Below are 12,271 nucleotides of genomic sequence, written 5' to 3'. Positions count from 1 at the left end.
AGGGCCTGTAACTCGGAAACACGCCGTGCCGAGGCAATCGCCACTAAGAATGCCGTTTTTAAAGTGAGATCCTTAAGAGTCGCGCGTTTCAGGGGCTCAAACGGCGCCATGCATAGAGCGGAGAGAACCCAATTGAGGTTCCAAGCCGGACAAGGCAGACTTAACGGGGGGCGAAGGTGTTTAGCACCCCGAAGGAAACGAGCAATATCCGGGTGAATCGCCAGAGACTTACCTCGCAAACACCCCAGCGCCGCCACTTGGACTCGTAGGGAACTGCACGCCAGACCTTTGGCCAGACCCGCCTGGAGGAACGCCAGAACCTCAGCGACGGAAGCCGAAGTGGGGTCCACCCCGCGCTGCACGCACCAGTCCTCAAAGACAACCCAGACACGGACGTAAGCCAAAGACGTCGACTGCTTCCTGGAACGCAGTAGCGTGGCCACCACCGCATCTGAATAACCTTTTCTCTTCAGTCGATTCCTCTCAAAAGCCATGCAGCGAGACAGAAGTGATCCGCATCCTCCAAACAGACGGGGCCCTGATGGAGTAGGGCCGCCATTCCCTGGAACCGAAGGGGTGCCGCCACTGCCAGTTGTACGAGGTCTGCGAACCACGGCCGGCGAGGCCACTCCGGTGCCACCAAGATCACGTTGGCCGGATGCAACTCTATGCGCCGTAGAATCTTGCCGATCATCGGCCATGGGGGAAACACGTAGAGCAGCACATCCGTCGGCCAGGGAAGCACCAGCGCATCGACGCCCTCTGCCCCCCGCTCTCGACGTCGACTGTAAAATCGCGGGGCCTTCGCGTTGTGCCACGTGGCCATCAGATCCATGTGGGGCACTCCCCACATTTCGCAAATGAGAAGAAAAGCTTCGTCCCCCAGCTCCCACTCTCCGGGATCTAGACGATGACGGCTGAGATAGTCCGCCTGCACGTTGTCGACTCCCGCAATGTGAGACGCTGCGAGGTTGCTGAGATGTAGCTCCGACCAGGCCATCAAGCGCTGAGCTTCCTCCGCCACCTGGGGGCTCCGGGTCCCCCCCTGCCGGTTGATGTATGCCACGGTGGTCGCATTGTCCGACAACACTCGGACCGCCTTTCCCCTCAGCAATGGTAGAAAAGCCTGCAGGGCCAGACGGACCGCTCTGGTCTCTAGGCGATTGATAGACCACTGGGCTTGCGACACCGACCATAGGCCTTGAACTGAGCTCCCTAGGCAGACCGCTCCCCAACCGGAGAGGCTGGCATCCGTGGTCACCACTGTCCAACTGGGCACCAGGAGGGAGACTCCGGCGGAAAGGTGACTGGGGTCCAGCCACCAACGCAGGCTGGATCTCGCGTGTCCCGCTAGAGGAAGTGGTAAGTGGAAATCCTCCGAGACCGGCTTCCAGCGGGAAAGCAAGGATGACTGTAAAGGTCGCAGATGAGCGAACGCCCATGGCACCAGCGCCAGCGTGGAAGCCATAGACCCTAGGACCGTAAGGTAGTCGCAGACTCGTGGTTGGCGGAGAGACAACAAGCGTTGTACCTGAGTTTGCAATTTGACCATCCGTTCGAGGGAAAGAAACACCTTGCCCTGCTTTGTGTCGAAAAGAGCTCCCAGATATTCCAGGGTCTGCGTTGGTGTCAGATGACTCTTGCTGAAGTTGACCACCCATCCCAGGGACTGCAACAGATGGAGGACCCTGGCCACCGCCATCCGACACTGATCCTCGGATTTCGCCCGAATCAACCAGTCGTCCAGGTACGGATGGACATGGAGACCTTCTCGGCGCAGTTGCGCCGCCACCACGACCATCACCTTCGTGAAAATACGAGGGGCCGTTGCGAGCCCAAAAGGGAGCGCCCGAAACTGGTAATGCCGACCCAGAATGCAGAATCTGAGGAAGCGTTGGAATGACGGCTGGATACCTATGTGAAGATACGCTTCCGTGAGGTCCAGGGAGGCCAGGAACTCGCCTGGCCGGACCGCGGCGATGACGGACCGGATGGTCTCCATTTTGAAGCGAGGAACGCGTAGGCATCGGTTCACCCCTTTGAGATCCAGAATTGGTCGAGTACCAGAACCAGGGCAGGCAGGGCTGTGACCGGACCTGCACCATCTACTGGAGACAGAGTAAGACTGAGGGGCTGTGACTGGCACAGGGGCATATATGGCTCCGCCCACAAGTTTTAGTCTGTCTCCATCTACTGGTGCGGAGTCACAACCCAGGTGTCCTGGACTGATCCTGGTACGTACAGGGAATGGTGATCCAGCCTATGGCTTTTGGAAACCAGGGGCTATCTGTACCAAGTAGGTGGCATCTGTTTTTCGATTCACCGGTGGTACATATCCTGGATGCTCCCAATTCCTCTTCAACAAGTCGAGGAGGACTTCATGAATGGGTATGGACATGATCTCCTTGGGTGCATCTACGAATTGGAGCACTTCCAGCATCTTGTGGGGCTTAAAGAGGCTTAAAGAGATATCTTCTCTCTCTCTTTTTTTTTTTTTTTAAGATTACCTAAGGAACGAATGCCAACAAAACTAAAAAACTAACACTAAACCCAGACTAAAGGTTTTGCACCTCCACCAGAGACATACTGACAGACTCTAGGTGGCACCTCAGGGGTATAGGACGGAGTCCGTTAAAACTTCTCTGTCTCCATCTGCTGGAGAGGAGGCAAAACTCTGGAGTCTGGACTGACCCGGATACGTACAGGGAACGGTGCCAGCGTCGATGGAGGCTGGAAGCCCTGCAGTGCCTTCCCGATGGCCTCTTGGATCATCCATTCCAATTCCTCACAGAAGCTTGGAGCGTGGAACCCCAGCTCCGGAGTAGGAGGCAGCACTGTCGTAGCCGGAGGGTCCAACAGTGAAAGTGGAGTTGTGGCTCCCAGCACCAATGAAGGTGGGGAATGCCTCGGTGACCCAGTCGCAGAGGAGGATGGGGCCTACTCTGGACGGGATTTCTTTGTCGGTGGCTCTGTCGATGCCGATGCCTTGCCTGGATCAGCAGACTGAGCCTTCCGATGACTGTGTTGATTCTTTTCACGATGTTCCCCTCAGTCCTTCTCCGGAGCTGAAGAAGAAGTTATCGATGCCTTCAGAGTAGTTGGTGCCGGGTGGACAGCACTGGTGTCTCGCTGCTGGCAAGAGGTCGATGGCACTGGTTCAGACGATGTCGAAGCGCTTCATGGAGTTGGTGGCTTTGCCTGAAAAAGAAACTCCATCTTCTCTGAGCAGGTCTTATGGCCCTTCGGTGTCATTTGAGCACATTTGGTGCAAAGTTAAGACGTCGTGGACCGACCCCCAAACAAAACATATAGACCATATGTGGGTCTGTAATGGACATTGTCAGAGGACAATCCGGGGACAGACGAAAACCTGTCGTCATGGCTTCGACAAAAATTTGCCGCGGTGTGGTCGATGGCCGATAGGCCCCGAAGAGAAAACTCGACGGGAATCGACCGCGGATTACGGAATCGATAGGGGGACCCCTATGGGGTAGAATTTTTTTGAAATTTTAGAAATAAGTTCCATGAGGACAATTCCTGTCAGGAATCTCTAGAGAGCTCCTTAACCCGTGTGGCTACTGCTACGTGGAAAAAAAAAAAAGAGAGACTGAAGGGGGACCCCTGCTGGATGCAGGGTTAGTGCCATGCTGGTGCCAGTCAAAGTTCTAGAAACTTTGACAAAAGTGTTCCGTGATTGGGCTCCATTCTGATGATGTCACCCATATGTGAGGACTAACATCCTGCTTGGCCTGTGAGAACATGGACTTTCTCCTGCGCTGAGCCACCAGCTCCTTCTTCTCCACATCATGCAGTTGCAAATGGCTGCCTCGCTGCAATGTGCTCACCCAGGGGTGAAAAAAATACAAACACCAGGCTCTTTAAGGCACAGAAACTACGACTGGGGGGAGAGGATGTACAAAACGATACTGAGGGAGAGAAGGGGGACAGAAGAAGAGCAAGGAAGGGCAACGAGAATAGATGCCAACCTTACCCTTCTGGAAGCTCTTCTCAAACCAACCAACTCAACAGAGGGAGGGGGATGTCAAATGTCATCGCTGGAGCCCTCCCTGGCAAGAACCCGCTTGACTGAGGGAGGGAGAACTATACTTTTACCTCAAGAGCCCAATCACCTAACTTCATTCAGCTACGCCTTAGGCCACAGCACAGCTGGAGACAGAGAATACCGCAGGCTGGTATCAGCACAGGAAAACAAAGGGTGACGTCAGCAAGCTTGTTAATCTGTCTCCATTTGCTGGTTAGTGTGCATAACCCATTTGTATAGATTGTCCTAACTGGATGAAGAGGAATACACATTTGTTCTTTTTCCCTCAACACAAGTCCATGCGCACACACACACACTTGTCCCTTTCTCCCTCAACACAAGCCCATACGTGGGTGCATGCACACTCAAGCTAACAGAATAGATGGTGTTCACAGTATATTAAAGCACAAAAGGGCATAAAATTAGAGACAGTTCTAATGATTTAGGTGACAGACTGCCAACTTCCCCAACGCGAGGGTGCCTGCGCGGAAGAGGCACCTCGCCTAGCTTCAGCCCACCTTTAAAGGGTGCTTAAAAGGTAGGAAATACAATTGTTCCCACCATGAAAGAAAGCAGTATCTCCTCCTGGATATGTCTTGGGTGGCAAAACCCTGTTGGTGGAGTGATTCAAGATGGTGGCGAGGACTTTCTCCAGTGCTCTGGCCCCATACTGCAAGAAAACGAGGCAACAATTACACAGATAAGGACAGCCAGGCCACAGTTCAAAACTCTGAACATGGCTGAGGCAAAATGAAATTGGCAGGGGCAGATAAGGGATGGATGCTAAAGGTACACACATCACATACAGAATAAAATTATTTACTTTATTCTCAAAGTTGTATTTGCTGAGGTCTCGGGATTCAGTTGCTCGCCGGTCTCCATGAGTTAAGGCACCCTGCCAAAACAGAAAATGGGAATTCTCAAAAAAACCAAAACACCACAAAAAAACAACCCAAAATCCTGGAAAGTGCTACAAGGTGGCAAACAAGTCAGCAGTGGCTCAGGGTGGCCAGTCCCTACTCCTTGGTAAGAACATTTTGTTATTTTCTGTATGTTCTGTTTCAACCTACATCACTTCTTACACACTACCTCTGTATACATGCGCTGATCTCTTCTTTAGTGTCTTTGATTACATAAGACTTGCCATACTGGGTCAGACCAAAGGTTCATCAAGCTCAGTATCCTGTTTTCCAACAATGGCAATCCAGCTCACAAGTACCTGGCAGGATCCTAAAAGGTCGATAGATTTCATGCTGCTTACCCCAGGATTAAGCAGTGGATTTCCCTAAGTCCACTTTAATAATGGTTTATGGATTTTTTTTTTCCAGGAACTTCTCCAAACCTTTTTTAAACCCAGTTACCCCAATAGCTTTCACCACATCCTCCGGCAATGAATTCCAGAGCTTTAATTATGCATTCAGTAAAAAAAATAAAATAAATGTTTTTCTCCTATTTGTTTTAAATGTACTACTTAGTAACTTCACTGTATGTCCGCTACTCTTGATTAGATTGATTGTAATTTGGCTTGGAATCCAACTTGAGCCTAACTTGGGAAAAGATGGAATATCAAATGTTTATAAATAAATAAATACTGCCATGCAGAGTCAGACCAATGGGTCATCGAGCCCGGCATCCTGTCTCAATGGCCAATCCGGATCATTAGGAAGTACCCAGCAGATCCTTCCAATCCTCGTCGCTCATGCTCAGAAGTTAAGTGGTGATCTCCAAGTCTGCCTGACTAACAATTGTTAATGGATCCTTCCTCTAGAAACTTGCCAAAGCTTTTTAAACCCAGCTGTGCTATTAACCTGGATCACATCCTCCAGCAACAAATTCCACAGCTTAGTTGCCCACGGACTGTAAAAACGTGTTCTTCAATTGATTTTAAATCTGCAACCAGTTAGTGAAGCGTCCCCTCGTCTTAGTGTTTTCTGAAAGGATAAATAACCGTTCCCTATTGACCTGTCCCACCCCACGCATGATGTTATAAACCACCATCATATCCCCCCCCCCAGCAGTCTCTTTTCCAAGCTGAAGAGTCCTAATCTGCATAGCCTCTTCCTCACAGGGAAGCCATTCTCTCTTAAATGCTTCTTTACCCGATGATCTAGAAGACTTAATTGCTTGTTGGACGGATTCAGTTACCTCAGTACTGCACTCTATTGCCCCTTTTAGACCTGTTTCTAGCATTAACAAGAAACCTCAACCATAGCTTACTCCTTCTTTGATTCTTTTTAGAAAGTCTTAGGAAAAGCGAACGTCAGCTGTAGGTGCAACTAACTTTAGACTCTTACTGTCTGAATATCAATTTAAAACGTTAGAGGCCATAAAGAACTTTTATTCTGAAAAAAAAAAAAGTTAGAAGTATCGGCTATAATCCAAAGGCACTAGTTTTAGCTAGCTAAGAATCTGACTTGCACTTCAAATGCCTCTTTACCTTCCTCCAATACGCCATCTGCAGAAGCATTTCTGAAATTCTTTTCCCTAAAAATTGAGAAATCTTAGTTTGACCTTTGCTAATGTTTCTCCTTGGTATAATGATCTCACCTCCTCTCCTTGTTCAAACTGGTCATCTTTTGCTGATGTGTCCCAACTTGAAGTAACTAAAATTCTCTCTTCAATGAATAATGTCTTTTGTCTCTCTACCAATTCATCAGTTGCTCATTTCAAAGCAATCAAAGACATCATTACTCCTTCATTAACAACCATACGGGCCGATACAGTAAAAACCGTGGGAGAGCCGGCACACGCCCAGGCCACTCTCCTGGGCACGCGATCGAGTATTTAAATGAGGGCCCACGGTAAAAGGAGGCGCTAGGGACACTAGCGCGCCTCTAGTGCCTCCTTTTTGACAGAAGTGGCGGCTGTCAGCGGGTTTGACAACCGACGCTCAATTTTACCGGCGTCTGTTCTCGAACCCGCTGACAGCCACGGGTTTGGAAAACAGACGCCGGCTAAATTGAGCGTCCGTCTTCCAACCTGGGGGCAGATTTAAAAATTTTTTTTTAATTTTGGGGCCTCCGACTTAATATTGCTATGATATTAAGTCGGAGGGGGTACAGAAAAGCAGTTTTTTCTGCTTTTCTGTACACTTTCCCTGTGCCGGCCGAAATTAACTTCAGCCTTTGGGCAGGAGTTAATTCCTGCACATTTTACTTTCTGTATCGCGCGGGAATAACTAATAGGCCCATCAAAAAAAAAAAAAATCAGTTGTAAAACCACTCCTGAAAAAATCTGGTCTAGACTGCATTGATCCAAGTAACTATTGGCCTATTTCCTCTTTACCTTTCATCTCTTAAGTTACTGAAAGTACTGTTTTACAGCAATTAACAGTTTTTAAAAGAAAAAGATACTAGATTCCAATCAGTTTGGATTCAGAAACTCCAGGTTATCACTAAAAGACACTATCAGAAGAGGTATGGATAGCGGCCACCAATTTTTACTTATTTCTTTGGCTATTTCTTCAGCCTTTGACACCATTGATCATGATATTCTTAGATATCTACTTTGAGAATGTGGTAGTTCAGGGAATGTCTTCAATTGGTTCTCATCATACCTTAATAACCAGTCATATCAAGTTAAATTTTGCAATAACTTCTCAAATTGGCAAATATTGAAAGTTGGTGTTCCACAAGGTTCTGCTTTATCAGCAGTTTCATTAACATCTACTTGGTGCCAATTGCTAAGCTTCTTGCTACTCTTGCTGACTGTTATAAAATGTATGTTAATGACATTTAGTTTTTATTCAATGACATCCAACTTGGGACAAAACTTTGGAGCACCTTAATATCTGCATTTCTACTATTAAACATTGGCTGCATCAAAACAAACTTTCACTCAATATGTCAAAAAAGGAAAATTGGTTCTTACCTGCTAATTTTCGTTCCTGTAGTACCACGGATCAGTCCAGACGCCTGGGTTTTGCCTCCCCTCCAGCAGATGGAGACAGAGATGTTTTGACAGACTCTGTCCTAAACCCTGAGGTGCCACCTACAGTCCCGTCAGTATTTCAATGTATCAAAGCAGAGTGATCCAAAACCCAATTCAACTAGCTATCTGCTATAACTACGGTTTACTTCCTTAGAAACCAGGCTAACTAACCCAACCGGCAGCAGAGCCCATAACAAGTTTGAAAAACATCAATAAAAAATTTCAAATTATCTAAATCACTTATCTGCAGAGCAAATTAACCAAGAACTGAATGAGCGGACTCTCAGTTATCCCTACGCTGAAAATGGCGGGACTCTGGACTGATCCATGGTACTACAGAAACAAAAATTAGCAGGTAAAAACTAATTTTCTTTTCCCTGAACATAAGAACATACCATACTGGGTCAGACTAAGGGTCCATCAAGCCCAGCATCCTGTTTCCAACAGTGGCCAATCCAGGTCATAAGAACCTGGCAAGTACCCAAAAATTAAGTCTGTTCCATGTTACTGTTGCTAGTAATAGCAGTGGCTATTTTCTAAGTCAACTTAATTAATAGCAGGTAATGGACTTCTCCTCAAAGAACTTATCCAGTCCTTTTTTAAACACAGCTACACTAACTCTGGCAACAAATTCCAGAGTTTAATTGTGGTTGAGTGAAAAAGAACTTTCTCCAATTAGTTTTAAATGTGCCACATGCTAACTTCATGGAGTGCCCCCTAGTCCTTTTATTATCTAAAAGAGTAAATAACCAGGAGTCCAGATCAGTCCAGACTCCTGGGATGTACCAGAGCTCTCCTACCCGGGGTGGGACCCTGAGAGTCCCGCTCAGATCACACCTTCCCCAAAACTCCCAGAGTCTGGGGCTCGCACATGCAATAGATAATGACGAGCAAAGATGTGCAAAGACTTCCAAGTGGCTGCTCTACAAATCTCCTGTGGCAAAATTTGTTGGCACCCGACCCACGAAGCTGCCTGTGAAAGTGCAGAATGCGCTCGGAGACTCTCCGAGAGGGGACAACCATGAAGGAGGTACACTGAGCCAATGGCCTCTTTTATGCAACGGGCTATAGTAGCCCTAGATGCTTCATGACCTCTTCTGGGACCACTCCATAGTACAAATAGATGGTCTGACATGAGAAAACTATTTGTAACCTCCAAATAACACAACAGGGCCCGGTGGACGTCTAACTTCCGTAAATCAGTAGAGTGGGGACCAGAAAGATCCAAGTCAGAGAAAGATGGAAGTTCCACAGACTGATTCAAATGGAAAGAAGATACCACTTTGGGAAGAAAGGAAGGAACTGTCCCGTAAGGATACTCCCGAATCCGTAATCTGTAAAAAGGGCTCCCTGCAGGATAATGCTTGAAGCTCAGACACTCTGCGAGCCGAAGAAATGGCCACGAGAAATGACACCTTTAAAGTAACATCCTTCAAAGTAGCCCTCTTTATGGGGTCGAATGGCGCATTACACAGAGCTTTAAGAACCAAGTTTAAATTCCATGATGGACAAGGCCAATTGAGCGGAGGATGCAGATATTTCACCCCCTTAAGAAAAACGTGCCACATCCGGATAAGCGGCCAAGGAAACTCCTCGTAAATTACCAAGGAAACATCCAAGGGCCACTACCTGCACATGTAGCGAATTGCAGGACAAGCCCTTAGCTAGGCCTGCCTGCAAGAAGGAGAGAATATCCGACACCAACACCTGAGTTGGGATCTATCCTGTGTTGAATGCACCAGACCTCAAAGATTCCCCACACTCTGACCTAAGCTAGAGAGGTAGATGTCTTTCAGGACCTCAAGAGAGTAGCTATCACTGCATCTGAGTATCCTCTGCTCTTCAAACGTTGCCTCTCAAAAGCCATGCCATGAGACAGAAGTGATCCACCTCTACCAAACAAATGGGCCCCTGATGCAGAAGATTCGGCAACTCTCGGAACCGCAGGGGGCTGTCCACCACTAGGTTGACTAGATCAACAAACAAGGGATGCCTCAGCCACTCTGGCGCAATTAGTACCACTTCTCTCAGATGAGTCTCTATTCTTCGAAGCACTCTTCCGATCAGTAGCCAGGGCGGAAACACATACAGTAGGAATTCTGTCGGCCAAGGAAGAACCAGGGCATCCACTCCTTCCACCCCCGTCTCCCTGCGCCGACTGAAGAAACGAGGAGTCTTGGCATTCCGGAACGTGGCCATGAGATCCACGCTCAATCTGGAAAACACATTGTATATCATCTGGAAAGCTTCTGCAGAGAGTTCCCACTCTCTGTGATCGAGACGGTGGCGACTGAGAAAGTCGGCTTGAATGTTGTCGACTCCAGTAATGTGAGAGGCCACAATACTGATTAAATGCTGCTCTGCCCAATGAATCAGGAGCTGAGCTTCCATCACCACCGGTTGGCTCTTGGTTCCTCCTTGGCGATTGATATAAGCCACCATTGTTGCGGTCAAGACAGGATTCTGACCAATTTCCCTTGCAGAAGCGGCAGAAAGGCTTGCAACGCTAATCTCACCGCTCTGGTCTCCAGACGGTTGATGGACCACCTGGATTCTTCCAGTGACCAGAGGCCCTGTAACGATTTGTCTTGACAAACCACTCCCCAGCCAGAGATACTGGCATCCATGGTCACCACCGTCCAAACAGGCACTTCCAGGGGCACACCCTGGTTCAAGTGGTCAGAGAGGAGCCACCGGTTGAGACTGGACTGAGCAGAATCTGTAAGAGGAAGGAGACGATGAAACTGTTCAGAAACTGGGTTCCAAAGGGAAAGCAATGCTGACTGCTGAGGTCTCATATGAGCAAATGCAAATGGCACTAACTCTAGAGTGGAGACCATGGAACCAAGGACCCTCAAGTATTCCCATACTCTTGGAGAATGTTTGGACAACAAATCTCGAATCTGTCCTTGCAGTTTGACAATGCGATCCTCGGTCAGAAAGACTCTCCCTAACCGCGTGTCGAACAAAGCTCCCAGGAATTCCAAAGACTGCGAGGGAGTTAGGTGGCTCCTGGCAGGGTTGACTACCAAACAGAGAGACTGTAGCAGCTGAAGCACTCTGCTCACCAATGAATGACAGAGATCCTCCGACTTTGCTTGAATCAGCCAGTCATCCAGGTAGGGATGCATTACGATCATGATTTTGGTAAAGATCCTGGGTGCCGTAGCCAGGCCGAAGGGTAGAGCGCAAAATTGAAAATGATCTCCCAGAACGGAGAACCGCAGGAACTTCTGGTGGTCAGGACGGATACCGATGTGTAAATACGCTTCGTGATATCAAGGGATGCTAGGAACTCACCTTTGTGAACCAAGGCAATGATCGACTGTAGAGTCTCCATGCGAAAGCACAGAACATGAAAGCATCTGTTGACTCACTTTAGGTCTAGGATGGGCCGGTAGGTGCTGTCCTTCTTTGGAACCACAAAGTAAATGGAGTAACGGCCCTTTCGTTGACCCTCAGGAGGAACTGGAACAATTGCTCCCAGATCGATAAGGCGTCTTACAGTGTCCCGGACCACCTGTTTCTCTTCGTACGAGCATAGGGAGATTAGGAAGCGGTCCCGAAGGCACAGAGCAAAATCTAAAGTGAGCCTTGTCTTATCACCATGAGGCCCCACCGATCTGACGTTAATGTGGCCCATTCCTCGTAAAACTGAGACAGTTTGACTCCCACAAGCGAAACAGAGGAATGGACCAGCCGCATTTCATTGAGAGGATTTAATCCCTTCTGTGGATTGAGGGGCCCCGGATCTTCCAAATCTACGGCCACAAAAGGATTGAGATCATAAGTGCTGCCTGCAGCCTGTCTGGAGGAGGAACCTGACAAATGAGAAGCTCGGAATCTACGATTCCCTCGGAAACTAGACCGGGAAGGGAAAGCACCCTTTTGGTCTAGGCTTTTCCTCAGGCAGGCGGTGGACCTTGTTCTCTCCCAAGGATTGTATCATATCTTCCAATTCCTTTCCGAACAGCAATTTGCCCTTAAATGGCAAAGATCCCAACTGAGCATTAGAGGAGACGTCGGCCGACCAGTTCCTCAACCAGAGTAGGCGGCAGGCCGAGACAGCTGCCACCATGGACCAGGCTGATGTTCGAAGCAGGTCATACAAGGCATCCGCACTGTACGCCACCGCGGCTTCTACGTGTCCTGCCTGTACAGTCTGCTCCTGAGAAAGAGAGGTAATGTTCTGCTGATGTTGGACCCAACGAAGCCCTGCATGCAAAGAAAAGCAGCTGCACATAGCAGCCCGGACCCCTAGCGCAGAAACTTCCAATATATGCTTGAGCTGCACCTCAA

General features: G+C 48.5%; 1 protein-coding gene across 2 annotated transcripts in view; it reads right to left on the bottom strand.

Annotated features, from left to right (window-relative positions):
* The window catches only part of SBNO2 (strawberry notch homolog 2), a 196,834-nt gene that overhangs the window by 33,966 nt on the left and 150,597 nt on the right, over window positions 1–12,271 (bottom strand). For both annotated transcript variants that reach the window (XM_029613396.1, XM_029613397.1), the window contains 2 exons: window positions 4,866–4,937; window positions 4,604–4,712 (listed from right to left, as the gene is read on the bottom strand). In XM_029613396.1, coding sequence (XP_029469256.1) covers window positions 4,604–4,712; window positions 4,866–4,937 — 181 coding nt within the window. The remainder of the gene's footprint in view (window positions 1–4,603; window positions 4,713–4,865; window positions 4,938–12,271) is intronic.

Source organism: Rhinatrema bivittatum, chromosome 8, assembly GCF_901001135.1.
Source record: "Rhinatrema bivittatum chromosome 8, aRhiBiv1.1, whole genome shotgun sequence".
In the NCBI taxonomy this organism is placed as follows: Eukaryota; Metazoa; Chordata; class Amphibia; order Gymnophiona; family Rhinatrematidae; genus Rhinatrema; species Rhinatrema bivittatum.
Note: the sequence above shows the minus strand (reverse complement) of the source record. Positions and strands in the feature narration are given on the sequence as shown.